The sequence below is a fragment of the Pongo pygmaeus genome, chromosome 19, assembly GCF_028885625.2.
Source record: "Pongo pygmaeus isolate AG05252 chromosome 19, NHGRI_mPonPyg2-v2.0_pri, whole genome shotgun sequence".
NCBI classification, from domain to species: Eukaryota; Metazoa; Chordata; class Mammalia; order Primates; family Hominidae; genus Pongo; species Pongo pygmaeus.
In genome coordinates this window covers 21,482,924-21,503,161 of record NC_072392.2, presented here as the reverse complement: position 1 = coordinate 21,503,161, position 20,238 = coordinate 21,482,924, and the positions used below count along the sequence as shown (strand labels likewise).

At 42.7% G+C, this 20,238-nt stretch overlaps 1 protein-coding gene across 10 annotated transcripts in view; it reads right to left on the bottom strand.

Annotated features, from left to right (window-relative positions):
- Window positions 1–20,238, bottom strand: part of SPECC1 (sperm antigen with calponin homology and coiled-coil domains 1) — a 299,046-nt gene that overhangs the window by 42,422 nt on the left and 236,386 nt on the right. For all 10 annotated transcript variants that reach the window (XM_063656241.1, XM_054458481.2, XM_054458479.2 and 7 more), the window contains 3 exons: window positions 19,647–19,728; window positions 14,806–14,962; window positions 12,125–12,227 (listed from right to left, as the gene is read on the bottom strand). In XM_063656241.1, coding sequence (XP_063512311.1) covers window positions 12,125–12,227; window positions 14,806–14,962; window positions 19,647–19,728 — 342 coding nt within the window. The remainder of the gene's footprint in view (window positions 1–12,124; window positions 12,228–14,805; window positions 14,963–19,646; window positions 19,729–20,238) is intronic.

The following is a 20,238-nucleotide window of genomic DNA, read 5'->3' as shown; positions in this document are numbered from 1 at the left end:
GGTAAATTTTATCCTATGTACATTTCACAATTAAAAAACCATTGAAATGATGCAAAAGCAAAAAAAATGCAAAATTAAGCATTTAATAGAATTTGGAAGATTAAAGTTAGGGAAGCCTCCCAGAAAACAAAACTGTAATGCAAAGAGATAGAAATAGGGGGAAAAAAGAATATGATAATTAGAGGGCCAGGCCAGGGTGACTTCCAGAAAAAGAAAACAGAGTAGAAGAAATTACCAATGAAATAATTCCAGAAAATAAAGTCATGAATTACCACATTGAAAGGGTGCAGTGAGTGCCTAGCATGATAGAAAAGACAAAGCTTAAGCTATAGAGCAAGGCACATCACCCTGAAATTTTAGAATCCTGGGGACAACCAGAACCTCCTATGAGCTTTTGCAGAGGAAAAAAAATCACAAAGGACTGTAATCATTTTGTTCTTGCTGCAACACTGGCAAATAGAAGACAATGGAGCAATGCCCACAAAATTATGAATGAAAATAGTTTCTGACCTAAAATCTTATACCTAAGGAAACCATCAACCATCAGGGTAAAACAAAGATGCAAGGTCATAAAATTTTACCTTCTATGAACCCATTCTCAGGGAGATACTGAAGGGAAAAAAAAACAAAGGGAAAAAACAGAATAGGATGTAGGATACAGAAGATCAAAAAAGAGAGAGGCAAAGAACTAACAGGGACTCTGTGCACCAGGCATAGAGGGCGGCCATGATGGAAGAGGTCAGAGGCTCCAGAGAGATCTCCTCAGGATAACACTGCTGCAATCCCTGACCCTTGTGATATGTGGGGATATCTCACAAAGAGTTGCGGTTGAATGAGTGTTCTTTACATATAAAACTAAGTAAACAGACAAAAACAAGACGATTTTAAGTGTAGGGCAAGTAACAGGTTGTGTAAAAGAAAAAGCTGCAGCAGTGTATACTACTACATGGCTAATCTATGAACGACACTCACAGCATCTTAATGTGAACTATACTACTACATGGCTAATCTACGAACGACACTCACAGCATCTTCATGTGAACTCCAGATACGCACAACCATGACAGAATGCAAAGACAGGAAGCATGGGGGAGTGGGAGTGAAAAATAAATAAACCCTCATCTTTCACAGTAGGAGATCAAAATACAACATCTAAAATGAAAAACTAGAAATAGCAGTTGATAAATGTGCTAGTTAGCAATGTAGAGGTAAATGACAAAAAAAAAAAAATCAGCAAGGTGACTTGAAAATGCTTGACTCTGGGAAGCAGGAAGCAAAGCTCTCAGGCCGGGCTGACTGCTTTGCTCATCAGGATCTCTGCATACCTGATTATGGGCATGCAGAGCTTTGATAAAAATAAAAACCAAAAGAAAACCAAAAAGAGCTATCACAAATTTTGAGGAAAAAAGATGAACATACAAATAGAAAAGCAAGCAAAGCAACTGTACTAGTAATTCGCAGAAGAAAGATAAATGACTAACAAGTTGATAAAAAGTGCTTCACCTTCATCTGCAATGAAAAATTAAAAGAAATGCCATTTTCTCCTCTTAAGCTGAAAAAGATCAAAAGAGTAGGTGTATCCAGTATTGGGTATGTATAATCTTGTACACTGTATAGAGAAGTGTAAACTAAATAACCTTAATGAAGGCAATTTGAGAATATATATTAAAATGGAAAGTGTAACACACCCTTTCGCAAAAACAAATTCACTTCTAGGAACTCACTTTACAAAAATTTGGCACTATTTCACAACTATTTAGCATAAGCATAAAAATGCATGGTAAGTGATATTCATCATCATGGCACACTTTTTTTTTTCCAGAGACAGGGTCTCTCTCTGTTGCCCAGGCTGGAGTGCAGTGGTGCGATCATAGCTCACGGAGGCCTTGAACTTCTGGGCTCAAGTAAGTCTCTGTCTTCAGCCTCCTGAATAGCTGGAACCACAGGTGTACACCACCATAGCGGGCTAATTTTTTTTTTTTTTTTTTTTTTTGGTAAAGACAGGGCCTTGCTATGTTGCCCAGGCTGGTGCTGAACTCCTGGTCTCAGCGGTCCTCCTGCCTTGGCCCCCCAAAGTGTTGGGATTACAGGCATGAGTCATCGTGTCTGTTCATAACACTGTTGTTTTTTTTTTTTTTTTTAAATTAAGGTAAAATTAGTATATCACTTTCACCATTTTAAACCAGTTTAAAGTGTATAGTTCAGTAGCTTTTAGCACATTCCCAATGTTATGCAACCATCACCACTATCTAGTTCCAGAACATTTTCATCACCCAACAGAAAACCCTGTACCCACTAAGCAGCCACTCCACTCCCTATTCCCCTCTCTCCTCAGCCTCTGGCAACCACTCATCTGCTTTCCGTTTCTGTGAATTTGCCTGTTCTGGATATTTCTCATAAATGGACTCGTACAAGATGTAGATTTTGCACCCAGCTCTTTCACCTGGCAACACGTCTTCAGGCAACATTCATACTGCAGCCTGTGTCAATGCCTTACTCCTTTTTAAGGCTCAATAAAAAGCCCGTGTTCGATGATCAGGGGAAGGACCCACAGGACGCAGCATGGAGTCATGGCCACGGCTATTCACAGATTTATTACTGCAAAAGGACACAAAGCCAGATCAGCAAAGGGAAAAGGCGTAGGATATGAAGTCCCAAGGAAACCAGGCACGCGCTTCCAAGAATCCTCTCCAGCAGTCACGGACACGTTTAATTCCCCTGGCAACGAGCCATGATAACACGTGTGAAATGCTGCCAACTGGCCGGGCGCAGGGGCTCATGCCTGTAATCCCAGCACTTTGGGAGGCTGAGGCAGGCAGATCACCTGACGTAGGGAGTTTGAGACCAGCTGGGTGTGGTGGCACATGCCTGTAATCCCAGCTACTCAGGAGACTGAGGCAGGAGAATCTTGAACCCGGGAGCGGAGGTTGTGGTGAGCCGAGATGGTGCCATTGCACTCCAGCCTGGGCAACAAGAGTGAAACTCCATCTCAAAAAAAAATGCTGCCAACCAGGGAAGTTCACTAGGGACTCAGCATCCAGCCCCTTCTGCCCAGCACATACTACATTCCAGACTCCCCAAAGGAAAGCTGCTGTTCAGCACATACCATGTGTTTGCACAAACAGTTTCAGCACCGTGAGCCCCTCTCATCAGTTCTGGAAACAATGGGAACCCTCCTGTAATCCCAGTTCCCAGACGCCAGCCAAGGGCCAGCCTTGCAAGCAGCCTTGCTAAAGAGAGCCGTCCCAGGCCTACTGGGTTAACTCTTTTTTGCACAGAGGCAAAAACATGGCTGCCAGTAGCATCTGGGCTTTATATTTTAGAGTAATCTTTCTCAGTTTTATTTCCAAAATTCCCAAGGAATTGGGGATGGGCCCAGCTTAGACTTGTCAGGGCTGCTTCTTTGGTGTTTGTGCAGACTAAGGTGGGAAAATGTGTCCCTCCCCATCTGCTGTGCGAACAGTCTGACAGGTCTCTACACACTTTGAGATTTTTGTTCAGAAAGCCACTTTTATTCCTTGAAGTTTCATACCTCTGGGCATGTACACACCACTGAGAGTGGGAGCGGGTGCCCCACAGCACACTGGCTGATGAGAGAAAACCAACCAGAAACACGGCCACCAGGAGAGGATTGTGTCTCCCACAACAGGGAAAGCCTTGCATCTTTATTTTGCAAACAAACTCCACTGTTGTCTCTGGTTGTAGGACAACACCTGTGCCACTGAAATGTCTTCACAAACCACTGTGTCAGAAATGGCACAGAAGCAGAGAAAGTGGGTAGAAAAGGCCTCAATAGAGTGGAAGCCCACAGTGCAGCGCATCTGCTATTGAGACTCTATCATCTAAGTCAGGGAAAGGACCACTCTGATGGCAATAAATAAATCAAAGGCTTTATGTTCCTTGAATTGTGCGTGTAGCCTTCAAGAGATCTGTCTCAAAAAAGAAAATAAGAAACAGAGCCCCAAGTGACCTGATATTTTAGAGGCTGCTTGCTATTGGCTAAGCAGATTTTAGTGCTTGTTTGTGGGAACTCATGAGACAGAACAACAGAAGTTGCCTGCAACATGGGTGTTCTTTCCAGATTCAAAGCAAAATTCAGTGTGGACACATAAAGACTGATATTTTTTTTCTCCAAAAGAGGAGAAGATATAGGTCTGAGCTAACAGGTTAAAACCTGGTTCAAAGACATCATCTGTCCCTTAACAACAGTGTAGGTATCCCTTGCTATCTGAATTCTTGCCATACAATTTCAGAAGTGGAACAGATACAGATACATTTTCAAGTAAATCCCTATCTAAACTCTTCCTTCTTTTGATCTGAAATGCAAGAACCAAACAGGAATTCAAGTTAACAGTAAATACCGGTATATATTTTCATCTAAAAGATACTTGCTTGTATCTTCATGCCACCCATGGAGGTGAAGGGTAGCTGTGCCTCATCATGCCTCCTGGGAGGTAACAGAGGACTTAGGAGACTTAGAGCTGAATTCCACATGTTCATCAGAGCGACTTCCAGCCCAAGATCCCCCTAGCTGAGGGAAAGCAGAAGGCAAAGCAAACTGAGCATCTCTGGCCTGGCTGAGGTCTGAGGGCTTCAGGACAGAGGAGGAGACAAAGGACCCAGTGGCACCACACACAACTTGCAGCTGTCAACCTCAAAACTCCAGAGCGCCCACATGGCAATTTCTGGGCATGGCCAGGACCTCAGCACTAATGCTTTAGTCCTAGAAAGTCCCTGTTTCCTGCTGGCTGTCAGCCAGGGGCCCTTCTCGGCTCCTTCTCACATGCCCCCTCCCTCTTCAAACCACCAAGAACAATCAGAGTCCTTCTCATGCTTTGAATTTCCCCAACTTCTGCCACAAGCCAGAGACATCACTTGGCTTCTACAGGGCTTTGTGATTAGCTGGGCACATCCAGACCATCTCCCTGTGTCATATAAAGGGGAGGACATTCCACCAGGGAGAGTCATGGGGGTTATTTTTAGAATTCTTCCTGTCACACCTACCCTCCCGACTTTCTGTCCCTTCAGAATTCTTACTGGAAATTACAAATGGAAATCTCTCCATCATAACAGAAAACTAGGAGCTTAAACTAGACTTTCAGATGAAAGAAAGGGAGGGGTAGGAGTTATCTGAGTCAGGCCTGCCCTTGGCTTAGAAAACAGCCAACACACATCAGGAGTATGAAATTTGAGGACTGAGAGTAATTTAGAGGGCCTTTCCAGGAGTGACTTATTCCAAAAAGACACCAATATGTATGAGTTGAGCAGAATGTGTGGAAGAGTCTCCCAGGAGTGCCATTTTGAGCTTAGTGAACTGGGCCTCACTTCGTAGCGAGGGCAAACTCAACATCCTTTCACTGGGTCTCAATCCTGGGCCACTCGAGATGTCAGGCAGCTGGCGCGGAGCTCGGCAGGTGGGTCTGGCTGCGATGCTCACTTCCCAGTGCTGCTGACCTGGGTCGACCACCATGTGTCCCTTCAGCTCCTACTGGCACAGTCACGGCAGTGATGACCTCCTTACTCTGACCCTCCACACCTAGGCCTTGGTGGGAAATAAACCTTCATGCAGACACCAAAGCCCTTCAGGGGAGGGGAGCAAGTGCTCGAATGTCATCTCCCTGACCACTGTGTATAAACTGTACCATTCACCCAACATTCCCAATCCTCCTTGCCTGCTTTATTTCTCTCCACAGCAATACAACCTTCAAATACGGTACATATGTTACCTTTTATTTCAGTTAACTGCCAGACCCCATGAGGATGTAAGTTCCATGAGAGCAGGGACTGTTGCCTGTTTCATTCACTGTGGAATCCCCAGGACCTAAAATATATATATATTTTTTGAGACGGAGTCTTGCTCTGTCGCCCAGGCTGTAGTGCAGTGGCGCAATCTCGGCTCACTGCAAGCTCCGCCTCCCGGGTTCACGCCATTCCCCTACCTCAGCCTCCCAAGCAGCTGGGACCACAGGCGCCCGCCACCAGGCCCGGCTAATTTTTTGTATTTTTTAGTAGAGACGGGGTTTCACTGTGTTAGCCAGGATGGTCTCGATCTCTCGACCTCGTGATCCACCCGCCTCGGCCTCCCAAAGTGCTGGGATTACAGGCATGAGCCACTGCACCCGGCCCCCAGAACATACAATATTACCTGGAGCTGAACAATATATGGAAGGAGGCTGAAAGAAACCAGCTATGACACAAATAAATGGAGAAACATTCCATGCTCATGGATTGGAAAAATCAATATCATTCTAATGGCCATACCGCCCAAAGCACTTTACAGATTCAATGGTATTCCTACCAAACTACAAATGTCATTTTTCAAAGAATTAGAAAAAACTATTCTAAAATTCATATGGAACCAAAACAGAATCTGAATAGCCAAAGCAATCTTAAGAAAGAAGATCAAAGCTGGAGACTCGCATTGCCTGAGTTCATGTTATATTCTAAGGCTACATACAGTAACCAAAACAGCATGGTACTGGTATAAAAACAGACACATACACCAATGGAACAAGTTAGAGTATCCAGAAATAAAGCTGCAAACCTATAATCATCTGATCTTTGACAAAAACAAGCAACGGGAAGAGAATTCCCTATTCAGCAAATGCTGCTGGGATGACTGGCTGACCATACGCAGAAGATAGAAACTAGACCTCTACCTGTCACTACATATAAAAATTAACTTAAAATGGATTACAGATTTAAATATAAGACTTCAAACTATAAAAATCCTAGAAGAAAACCTAGGAGATAGCTTTTTCGACACTGGCCTTGGCAAAGAATTTTTGGCTAAGTCCCCAAAAGAAAGTGCAGCAAAATAAAAAATTGACAAGTAGAATCTAACTAAACTAAAGAGCTCCTTCACAGCAAAAGAAACCATCAACAGAGTAAACAGACAACCTATAGAATGGGAAGAAATATTCACAAACTATGCATCTAATATCCAGAATCTATAAGAACTTAAACAAATCCACAAGCAAAAACCAAATAACCCCATTAAAAAATAGGCAAAGGAAATGAACAGTCACCTCTCAAAAGAAGACATATACACATTCAATAAACATGAAAACATGCTCATCATCCCTAATCTTCAAAGAAATACAAATCAAAACCACAATGAGATACCATCTAACACTAGCCAGGAGGCTATTATTAAAAAGTCAAAAAATAGCAGATGCTAGCGAGGCCACGGAGAAAAAGAAATGCTTATACACTGCTGGTGGGAATAAAATTAGTTCAGCCCCTGTGGAAAGCAGTTTGGAGATTTCTCAAAGTACTAAAAATAGAACTAACATTTGACCCAGCAATCCCATGACTAGGTATACACCCAAAGAAAAATAAATCGTTCTACCACTCATATGTTCATTGCAGCACTATTCACAGTAGAAAAAACATAAAATCAACCTAAGTACCCATCAACAGTGGGTTGGATAAAGAAAATGTGGTAAATATACACCATGGAATACTACACAGCCATAAAAAAGAACAAAAATCATGTCCATATAAAAGAACAAAAACATGGATGCAGCTGGAGGCCATTATTCTAAGCAAACTAACACAGGAACAGAAAACCAAATACCACATCTCACTTATAAGTGGGAGCTAAACATGAGTACATATGGATATAAAGGGCCAGGTGCAGTGGCCCTTTTTATATATATGTATCCAGTGGCCCTTTATGTATATTACAGGTGTGAACCTGTAATCCCAGCACTTTGGGAGGTCGAGGTGGGCAGATCACCTGAGGTCAGGAGTTCGAGACCAGCCTAGCCAACATGGCAAAACCCTGTCTCTACTAAAAATACAAAAATTAGCCAGGTGTGGTGGGGTGCACTTGTAGTCCCAGCTACTTGGGAGGCTAAGGCAGGAGAATTGCTAGAACCTGGGAGGCGGAGGTTTCAGTGAGCTGAGATTGTGCCACTGCACTCCAGCCTGGGTGACAGAGTGAGACTGTCTCAAAAAAAAAAAAAAATTTGTCTCCAAAAAAAGCCACATGGATGGCAACAATAGATACTAGGGACTACTAGACAAGGGAGGAAGGGAAGAAGGCGTGGGTTGAAAACCTACCTACAGAGTACTATGCTTACTACCTGGGTGACGGGACCCATAACTCAAGCCTCAGCATCAAGCAATATGCCCTTGTAACAAACCTGCTCACTCACCCCCTGAATCTATAACTAAAGTTGAAATAAATATATATATATATATATGGAGGGATGTAACATAACCTTTCACGCTATATTTTGATGAAATAAAAGTAAAGTTATTTTGAGTCAAATACACATGGTTCCCGGTTTTCAAAAAGTTTTCACCAGCTATTTCTGGCTTCCTAATTCTGAGAGAACAAGACTATGAGGTGTCTCAGACAAACAGGTCTAGACATATTTTGTGAAGGGTAAATAAAGCAGACACATGTTCATATTTCTAATTTTACAGAGATTTCATGATGAATGAAAAGTACTACAGGCAAAATGAGTTTTGGGTTTCATCAAACGTAAAATGTTTTGAAAACTAATCCAAAATGTTCACAAAAACAAAAAAAAATCACTCCAGCAAGAAATACTGTTCTTGTGATCCTGACTGGAAACATCTTATTGTCTGTCTCTTCCCTGCATTACAACAAGGTTACATCATAGAAGGCCACTCCTTCTGAAAACGTGAATTGTCTTTTCATATCCACTCTGGCAGATGCCTCGGTCCATTTCTGTCAGGTGGGGGACAGCACAGGCAGCATCAGTGGTGTCATTCTTGAATGACAGCTCTTTTTAAATGTTTTCTTCAATTTCCCATTACCATTCCTATTTTCTTTACGCTAAACCTCCTGCAGGCAGCCGCCTCCCTCTGACTTCTTATTCTTTTTTTTTCTTTCCGCTTCTTGATATTTATTTATTTTCTTTTAATATATTTTTATTATACTTTAAGTTCTATGGTACATGTGCACAATGTGCAGGTTTGTTACATATGTATATATGTGCCATGTTGGTGTGCTGCACCCATTAACTCGTCATTTACATTAGGTATATCTCCTAATGCTATCCTTCCTCCCTCCCCGCACCCCACAACAGGCCCCCCATGTGTGATATTCCCCTTCCTGTGTCCAAGTGTTCACATTGTTCAACTGCCATGAAGGAAGGCCCCTTGGTTACAGCCTCCCCAGCCTGTCAGCCACGCTGCCGAGGACACAGGAAAGAATAAGAAGCCATAGCTATTGGTTCTTATGGCTTCTTATTCTTTTCCTCGGCAGCGTGGCTGATGGGCTGGGGGAGGCTGTAAACCAAGGGGCCTTCCTTCACGGCATGGTCCATCCTTGAAACAGGGCAGAGGCAGAGTAGACAGGGTAGCAGGAAAAACAAACAAGGGTCTGAGGCGAGTTTATACTTTGGGAGCCTCTATTATTGGTCAGTAGCATGACAGGTTTTTCTTTTCTTTTTTCTGACCCACACTACAGTACAGCGGCGCTCTCTCAGCTCACTGCAGCCTCAAACTCCTGGGCGCAAACAATCCTGCCCCCTCGGCCTCTCAAAGTGCTGGAATTCTTTTTCTTTGTTAACATAAAGTGAAAAGAAGGTACTGGCAAAGATACAGGATACATATACTCTGGGTGGATTCTGGTTTTAAGACATCTGACTGCTGACATGACAGAGACTCCCAGCCCTGCTAATTTACTATCTGGGATGGATCTTGGCTGAGGCTGGGTTTTTCTTGCTACCTTCCTTCATTTTCCATCCCCACCTCCCTCAAAAGCTTCAGCCTGGGAAGGGAGTATTATGGTGCTGGAATCTTCCGAAGTTTTAGCAAAATATTGTAAGAATGCAGTAGGAATTGCCAATTTTAAAGAGGGTATCTATTTGCATATGAAAAGGTGTTCAGCCTCCCCAGCCAACAGGAAAATGCAAACCAAAACCATAGTGAGACAGTACTACACATTACCCACATGACCTTGAGTAAAAAGACTGACAACACCAAGTGTTGATGAGAATGCAGAGAAATAAACCTCTCATAAATTACTGGAGGGACATAAATTATACAATTACTTCAGTCATCTGTTTGGCACTATCCACTAGATTGTATGCATATCCTATGGCCCAGGAATTCCATTCTTAAGCATGTATCCAGCAGGAATGAGCACATGTTTTTCAGGAAATATGCAAAAGAACATAACAGCGCTATTCATAATAGCTCCAAACTGGAAATGACTCAAGTCTCCATCAATAATCGAATGGATAAATAATGGTATAATCCTACAATGGGTTACTAAATGGTGAAGAAAATGAACAAATTACAGCTATATGCAACAATGAGGATAAATCTCACTGACTCGATACCGTGTAAAAAAAGCTAGATGCAAATATTACATAGTTTTTTATTCCACTTGTAATAAAATTCAAATGCAAGCAATACTAACATAGTACTTAGGGAGGCATACTTTTGTAAAAATCTGGAAGGAGAATTGAGGACAATGGTTATCTTAGGGAGTACTGAGGGTTATGATGGGAAAGTCATACGAAGGGTCTGCGGGAGCTGGTGATGCTCCTCTTCTGGATGGGAGTGGTGACTGCATGACTTTTCACTTCCTCACAGTTCAAGAAATTATGATTTATATTTTGTGCATTTTATCTTTGTGTATGTCACAAGAAAAAAACTTAAACTTACATCAGGTATTACTTCCTTTTCTGATTTTCACAGAAAACAGATACTGTCCTAGAAAACAAAAACTCTTAAACTAAACACAAACAATTCTCAAAGCAATAGAAAGAAAATGTTTGGAGAAGTTTTGGAGGCCCAACTACACAGGACCTTTATGTGAATTAGGCAAAGCACTCTTCTTCAGGAGGGTAATTCAGCAAAAGCTGTCTTCTTGGGTGGAGGCATCACTGCTCGGGGAGCTTGTGTCTGCTTTTTTTTTTTTTTTTTTTTTGAGATGGAGTCTCGCTCTGTCACCCAGCCTGGAGTGCAGTGGCGCGATCTTGGCTCACTGCAAGCTTCGCCTCCCGGGTTCACGCCATTCTCCTGCCTCAGCCTCCCGAGCAGCTGTGACTACAGGCGCCCGCCACCACACCTGGCTAATTTTTTGTATTTTTAGTAGAGACAGGGTTTCACTGTGTTAGCCAGGATGGTCTCGATCTCCTGACCTCGTGATCGGCCCACCTCGGCCTCCCAAAGTACTAGGATTACAGGCGTGAGCCACTGGAGCTTGTGTCTGCTTCTGAGACAGCAGGGACAGGACTTGGCTTCAGCTCATCCCCACTATAGCATTCTTTCATGCATTCCCACTGATCACAAAACCCATACCACTACTTCACTGACATACCTGCTAACAGTCATGCAAAGAAAATAGCCATACTGTTTTTCTGCACTCTCATAATGTTTAAAAGAATAAAAGAATGTTTAATTCTTTTACTTAAATAATTCCAGAAACTGGCCCTAGGAAATCCAACATATCCAACAAAAGTTGCAAATGTCCTCACCTCAGGGAAGAATGCTAAACAACTGATTTACAGCCTTGCTGCCACCAACCAGAACACTAGGTGGCCCATGACTCAAGACAACTATCGCCAGCAGATAAACTGACCCACATCCCCTACCCCTCACATGCTCTACCCAGCCCAGCCCACATTCTCTATGTTGATATCAATTCCTGCACTTTGCTTAATAAAAAAATCCCTACCAGCTCATTTCAAGGAGTCAGCCACAGAATCCTCCCTCTCCCATGCTTCCTCCCTCATGCCTGAGGGATAAGGGCATAAGCTCCAATAAAGCCTTGTTGGGAAAACTCTTTTGGCCTCATGACAATTTCCATTGCATTGACAGCCCAAGAACCTGTGGCCAGTAACACTCTGACCAAAGAAAAAGGTCCCCGTCCCTCGGGAGGTGCAGCTCTGCATGCAGCCATACATTTGTGGGGTGGAGTGCAGACTGTTTTTCAGTTGCATTTGCCTCTGTCAGGGTGCCTTTGGGCAGTGCACAAATATCAAATGCTCCCTGGCAGCCCTGCCAAGGAGAATAGAAAGATGATAATTACATGCATATTGGCCCACCAAGCACAGACACACAAGGAACATGTACTGGCACAGGACTACTACTGCCCAGGGCCAGCTGGAAGTTGGCTGATGTTGTCCCTTACCGCATAACCTTGTGTCTTCTTCTGGCACCATTTCAGTAGAGCATTGCGCTTGGAACCACCATATTCCCGGGCCAAGGCCGCCAGAGGGTCTTTTCTTTCCACACTGGTTAGAAAGAGGAGCACATGGTAAGAAGAAGATGCTAATACTTAGAATCCTCAAATATACAAGAAATAAATACCTACTTTAGAAAAGCAAAAGTCTAGTTTATCCAGCAAGACTCTAAAGAAATAGCCGAATTAGTCACATTACTATTTTGTGATATCTCACAGTATAAAATAAAAATTAAATTGTGCTTCCTGACTATCATAAATCTGGGGAGAGTTTTGTTACATTTTGTTTTAAAATCCTTCTGTTGCTCATCCATCTAGTCTTTCATTTGTTTACTTAAGTACAGTATCATTTGAATTAAAGATATGTAAACAAAACACACCCTACATGTTTCAAGACTAAACCAGTATCTAAATAACATGTAAAAGGTAGATTGGCTGGGTGTAGTGGCCCACATCTATAATCCCAGAACTTTAGGAGCCAAGACAGGAAGATCTCTTGAGCCCAGGAGTTCAAGACCAGCCTGGGCAACATAGCGAGACCCCATCTTTAAAAAAATAAAAAAATTAGCTGGGTATGATGGTGTGCACCTATAATCCCAGCTACTCAGGAGGCTGAGGAGGGAGGATTGCTTGAGGCCAGGAGTTCAGGGTTGTAGTGCACTATGACTGTGCCACCTCACTACAGCCCGGGCAACAGAGCAAGACCCCATCTCCAAAAAATAAAATAAAATAAATTTTAAAGGTGCATTGGAAGGGCATATTAAAAACACCAAATATCCTGCCATTGTTTATCTCAATAACATAAATGTAAAATTGAAATAAGAATTTTACTAATTTAACTTTTCATTTAAAAAGGTAAAACATCAATAGCATATTCATATACATATAGCCTTTTTGTATGCATTTCTGGCATAAAGAAAAGGGCAATTTCAGAACAGCACTAATTCTGGTCCTTAAAACCTCTTTTGATTATTTAAATCTCTTGCACATAAACAGGACAATATGTAGTATCTGGGGCTTTACATTAAACCTCTGAAACACATGACTTCATCTATTTGGGTCCAAATATATGCTATACCCAAAGGTGTAACAAGACCTGAATTTACTCAGACTTTTATAAATCCTTCTATAATACCCATACTTGTGATTATAAGATTTATTAAAAAGCGATTACTCCTAAACTAGCCAATTTTGTATATTAATCCATCTACTCACTCATAAGTTTTACTAAGTGAAATGCTATGTGTGTTGCACAATGCAAGGGGCTGGAAGAGATACCAAAATGTAAGTTGAACTTTTACTGTCCACGAAATTATAGCATAAATGGAGACAATGGCATGTACTGTGCAACAGTGTTCCACACTACAAAGCAGTACAAAAACTAAACACCCAAAAAAGTGTAAGACGCCAAAGTCAGAGAAGGGATATGTCAATGTGCCAGGTGTTAGGTACAACTTCATGAAAGGTTTGACCTTGAAGGAGCAGCAGTATTTGGAGTATGAAAGGAGAAAAGAAAAACGATTCAGGCTAGAACCTTATACATAAAGACTTGCAATCAGAAATGGTCATGTTCTATTACAAAGGCAGAAACTAAAACAGGCTCAGGCAGAGGGAGGAACAGGGCCATTCTGGCAGGTGGGTGGGGTGGTGCTAAGTCGTGGGGCATCTAGAAGACCAGGATGAGGAGTGCAGATGACAGAGTCATGTGAGATTTATGCAAGGTCTGCAGCAGGATGTGCTCAGTGCTTCAGAAAATTAACCAACACAGAGAAGCAGGGAAGTCACTAGGGAGAGAGGAAGCAGCTGAAAGAGGTTTGCTGTGGCCTGGGCGACCAGGGGCACTGGAAAGGGAGGAGGTGACAGAGGTGTGGGAACAAAGACAAGCTCTTAGTGACCACCCTGCTAGTCTTGCCAACCTCTCCCTCTGCCAACCCCTCCTTTACATCCCTGTGCAAGTCCTTCTTAAACACTGATTTCAAAACGCCTCTCCAATCCTTATATACCACTATTTTCTGATGAATCCTCCTTAAAATGCAGGTCCAATCTCACTGTACAACCTCAAAATCTGAAACAAAATGCCACAAACTTGGTGGTACTCCAGTGCTTTAACAAAATAATGCACAAACCTCTTCCTTAGCAATGAAGACTACTTACAATATGCCTTCCAGATGGAATGTCCTAATCACTTATCCATCCACCCAACAAATACTGACAGAGAGCTTGTTATGCATATGTACAGCAAAGTCCCGGCTCTCAGGAAGCCCACAGACTAGTTCAGACAAATGACACCACCCACATTCCCTGATCACTATTTCACAGCGTGCTTGTAATGGTACCTTTAGAGCCCTTGGCAGAAACACCACTTCTCTCTAGACTTCTTGATCCAACTAACAACCTCTCAAGACTTTGCTTATGCAGTATTGTTTTTTACAGCCCTTAATTCCATTTTGCACACTACTACTATGCACTGTCCTCCTTTTAGACTCACCAAGGGCAGGCACAGTGTCTTAGTCATTTTCATGCAGCAAATATTTGTAGAAGTAAATTGGCCACGGGGACAAAACAGAAGGAAGAATAAAAGGTGATTAGCCCGATGTTTTTCTGATTTCTTATTGTTTGAAACACGATACCTGAGTTTGCTTTGTGGTTTCCATGCCCGGGTGGAAGCACTCAGCAGTCTTGTGTCCCCAAAGCCCAGAGACGGGGGTCTGCTCAGTGACTCTAGTGAGGGACTCTTGCGGAGGTGGGGGTCCGGCTTCAGGGTCTCAGTCCTTCCCTTTAGAATATCTGTGGGAACAACCACATAATCACCCATTCCCAAAGAAGCAGCTCTTGACTGCCATCATACTTCATTCTCAAATACAATACAGTTCTCATTTTATCCTCAAGTGCAAACATATATATAGTTTCTGAAGTAATAAAAATGCAATAGGGATGTGGATTCTACAGGCAGGACCACTATATCATTTATAGCATCTAGCACCACATCAACCTCTTGTTCAAAAATCACTGTGAATTTCAAGATGATGTCATCAGAGCATTACACCAAGCATGTGTCCTTCTAAGGGACTTGTGCAAGTGCCAACGAAGCCAGCCCTGTCCCCAGGTAGTATCTTTTAACTGACAGACATCTGAGACAGAGTGGCAGGAAAATGCCTCATGTGATGATCAGATTACAGGCAGCAGTAAACAAGAAGCTGGGAACCAAGAAGAACTACTTTACAAGAGAAAAGGCCATTCTAGCCATAAGGCCTGGCTTGCTAAAAAAGAAGTAGAAATCACTCTTTTAAGGCTCCTTTCTGCTGTCATATTAGTCTGAGTCAAAACAGGTAATGAAATGACTGAATCCTCCAGATGATACTTATTTTTCTTTTTCTCTTCTAGAGACAGGGTCTTGCTGTGTTGCCCAGGCTGGATTTGGACTTGACCTCCTGACGATCCTCTGCCTCAGCCTCCCAAGTAGCTGGGACTACAGGAAAGTGCACCACCATGTCTAGCCAGATGATATTTCTTAAAGGACCATAAAAGTGTGGAACAGAAGAAATTTTTCGAGATTGTCTAGTTTATATTTATAGAGGAAACTGGAGCTCAGAGAATTAAGTGCCTTGTTCAAAGCTACAGAGCAGACCAGGGACCAGGATGAGCCCACAATTGCCGCCCATGACCTGTGAATAGTCACAGAAGAAAATAATCCTTATACAGCTCACTGCCACCAATCAGGGGCAGTAAAGTTGGGAGTGAGGCTAGTCAGCTCTAAATAGCAGAGAAAAATAGTATTTACATCCAAGAGAACAACAAGAACAGCACATTAATCTTTGGTTTCTGCAGCTTCCAATGACCTCAATGTTGACAAGCAATTGCTGGGGATTGCTAGAAGCAAGTAATTGTCACTGTAATCCTTTGCAGTAAATATAATCATCTAAGCAGACAGGTGCCTGGTGGGGACTAAGTAGGGAGGGCTGTCAACGAGGTATTAACTTCAGAGCAATAAGCTATTGTGGTCTCAAGTTCAGTATGTGCCTTGTCAACTAAAAGAATGGTTTTGCATTTCTCTGATGGCCAGTGATGGTGAGCATTTTTTCACCATCACTGGCCATCAGAGAAATGCAAATCAAAACCACAATGAGATACCATCTCACACCAGTTAGAATGGCAATCATTAAAAAGTCAGGAAACAACAGGTGCTGGAGAGGATGTGGAGAAATAGGAACACTTTTACACTGTTGGTGGGACTGTAAACTAGTTCAACCATTGTGGAAGTCAGTGTGGCTATTCCTCAGGGATCTAGAACTAGAAATTCCATTTGACCCAGCCATCCCATTACTGGGTATATACCCAAAGGACTATAAATCATGCTGCTATAAAGACACATGCACACATGTTTATTGCGGCATTATTCACAATAGCAAAGACTTGGAACCAACCCAAATGTCCAACAATGATAGACTGGATTAAGAAAATGTGGCACATATACACCATGGAATACTATGCAGCCATAAAAAATGATGAGTTCATGTCCTTTGTAGGGACATGGATGAAATTGGAAATCATCATCCTCAGTAAACTATCGCAAGAACAAAAAACCAAACACCGCATATTCTCACTCATAGGTGGGAATTGAACAATGAGAACACATGGACACAGGAAGGGGAACATCACACTTCGGGGACTGTTGTGGGGTGGGGGGAGGGGGGAGGGATAGCATTGGGAGATATACCTAATGCTAGATGACGAGTTAGTGGGTGCAGCGCACCAGCATGGCACATGTATACATATGTAACTTACCTGCACATTGCGCACATGTACCATAAAACCTAAAGTATAATAATAAAAATAAAAATAAATACAAAAAATAATAATTTAAAAAAAAAAAAAAAAAAGAATGGTTTTGGCCGGGCGCGGTGGCTCATGCCTGTGATCCCAGCACTTTGGGAGGCCAAGGTGGGCCGATCACGAGGTCAGGAGATCGAGACCATCCTGGCTAACACGGTGAAACCCCATCTCTACTAAAAATACAAAAAATCAGCCAGGCATGGTGGCAGGCGCCTGTAGTCCCAGCTACTCAGGAGGCTGAGGCAGGAGAATGGCATGAACCTGGGAGGTGGAGATTGCAGTGAGCCGAGATCACGCCACTGCACTCCAGCCTGGGTGACAGAGCGAGACTCCATCTCAAAAAAAAAAAGAAGGGTTTCTTGGCCAGGCATGATGGCTCATAACTGTAATCCCAGTGCTTTGGGAGGCCAAGGCAAGAGGATTGCTTGAGGCCAGGAGTTCAAGACCAGCCTGGGCAACTTAGTGAGACCCTGTCTCTATCCCCCCACAAAATTTTTTTAATTAGCCAGGCATGGTGACATGCACCTCTAGTCCCAGCCACTTGAAGGCTGAAACAGGAGGATCATTTGAGGCCAGAGGTTTGAGGCTGTAGTGAGCTATGATAATGCCACTGCACTCCTGCCTGTGTGAGAGCAAGACTCTCTCTCAAAGAAAACCAAAAACAATGGTGTCTCTACACAATAGGAAACTTTAAGGCTAGTGGAACAGAGAGAAGACACGAATATTATCTACCAAAGGCTTACCTAGTACACTTAAAAACGGTTGATATGGTAAATTTTATATTATGCGTCTTTTACCACATTTTTCAAAAACCGCACACCTAGCACTATGCTTGTCATCAAATTATTCCCTCTTTTGTGCTACACAGCAAGCATGGAGACCGTGAGCCAAGTGGGCTTCCTGCTGTGCTCTGATCTCCTCCACTCCCCTCCTAGTATGGGACACTCAGGCCTGGTCTCCTGGAGCACAGACTCTCTCATTTCTCTACCTCCACTGAACTCTGTCTCTGTTTGTTCTTACACTCTTGACTTTACACTGGCCTTTGGTCTTCATTTCCTTCTGCTGGGAAGTCATTATCATGACTTGGCGTCCCACGTAAACTTTCATCACTTCTTTAGAAAGCTATTACCCGAGCAATAACCAGCCTCAGCACCAAGAGGCACATGGTAGAAAGAATCAGGAGACTTCCTGGCCCCAGAGCCATCCAAAATCGCTGCAGCCTTTATAAGTCACTCAATTTCTGTAGGGCTTGAATCTCTCCCATGTAAAATTCGAGGAATGGGCCGAGATCATCTTCAAATTCTCAATTGTCAGTGTTTACCCAACTCTAAAATCCTTATTTAATTCCATGAAAAAGCAAAGAAGATTCAGAGGGGAAAGTTCCCTCATAGAAACAACTATTTTAAGAACAAACCTGATTGTGTTTGACCAAGATCTAAAGGAAGTACAGCTGTAGAAATTTTATTTTACGCTTAGAAACAAAAGGATTTCTGTCCATGTGATCCAGACTTTTGACTTTCTATTCTTCCTACAGGGACCAGTAAACAGTCCATTCAGTGTTCTTTTTGCCTTTTTTATTTCCTAACAGTAACCACATAGACACATACATAGGTTCTAAGCCCCATATTCTGGCCAACCTTAACTTCCCACTAGGCTCGAGCACTGTTGCCCTTTTAGTTCTGGGCAGGTGAACTGGGTCAGCAGAGAACAGCAGGTGAGATGTGCACAGTAAACACTTCCACAGTGCTTGCCACACACCCAGCATGTTAAAGACGCTTTAATGTGCTAACTCAATCCTTGATACAATCCTAGGAAGTGGACCGGATTATTTCTGTTTTAGAGATGAGGAGACTAAAGCACAGAGAAGTGGGGTGATGGGGCCAAAGCCAGGCTGAGCAGCAGTGCTGAGACTCAAGCCCACGTGTCCCTTCTTGAGGGCTGCTTCGCATCAGCCTGCGACACAGGAGATGTAGCGCAACGCAAATGTGATGGGTGGGGATTGCTGAATGCAACCTCCACTTTACAACCAGGATTTGAGTTAAAACAAAACAAATACACACACACACACACACACACACACACACGGTATAACAACAGGAAGAGCACTGCACCAAAAGACAAACACCTTTAAAGAGGCAAATTTTAAGAACTGCGGAAGTAGCAGACAAATTCAAAATCAGGTAAGATTTTTTTCCCTTAGTTACTTTTTAAAGATTAGAAAATATGCTCTTGAGATTCAGTTAAAAAACAATATGCCAGGCACAGTGGCTCACACCTATAATCCCAGCACTGTGGGAAGCCGAGGCAGGAGGATCACTTGAGACTAGGAGTTTGAGACCAGCCTGGGAAACAAAGCAAGACCATGTCTCTAAAAAAAGAAAAAGAAAAAAAAAATTGGGCCTGTCTCCCCAGCACAAGGGCACTGAGAAGTGCAGCTGGCAGGAGACAGACACTTTTTCCTTTTGTCAGCTGCACTGCTGCATCTAACGTCCATGATATGTACATTATTCCGGGGTTGAAATCACTTGCAAGAAATGCCACTGATTATTTTTCTAAGCTCAGTTTCATGCAAAGAAATGAAGAAAAGTTAACTGCACGGAAAGATAAGTCAAAAGTTCTTTATGTTGACATAATTTACCTGAGAAGGGAAGGTCAGGAAGGTCCAAGCGTTGAGTCACCCCTCTGCTGGCTGGCCGCACACTGCTGTAAGTCGAATGCCTCTGTAAAAACCAGGGGGACACCAGCACGGTGAGCTCGTAACATCAAGAATAGCACAAACACAGATGTGTGTGTGTGCACGCGTGTGTGTGCAACAGTTCTTAAACACAGTGGAATAACCAGGGGAGTTTTTAATTAACTCATTTATTTGAATAGGTAATACATGCAATAGACACCATCCTCAAAAGCAATAAAAAGGGCAAATAATGAAGAGAAAGTCTCCTTTTCCTTCCCATCTCCCAGTTCTTCTCTCCAAGAGCAATCATTATTAATTGGCTTTGTGAATATCTTTCCTGGAATGTTCTATGTATATTCAAGGATGTGTGTATAAGTATTCTATTTTTCATGGTTAATAGGTATATGAAAAGATGCTCAACATCACTAATCATCAGGGAAATGCAAACCAAAACCACAGTGACACGCCACCCCACATTTATTAGGAAGACCATCATCAAAAAAAAAAATGAAAAAGAACAAGTGTTGGTGAGGAGGTAGAGAAAATGAAACTCCTG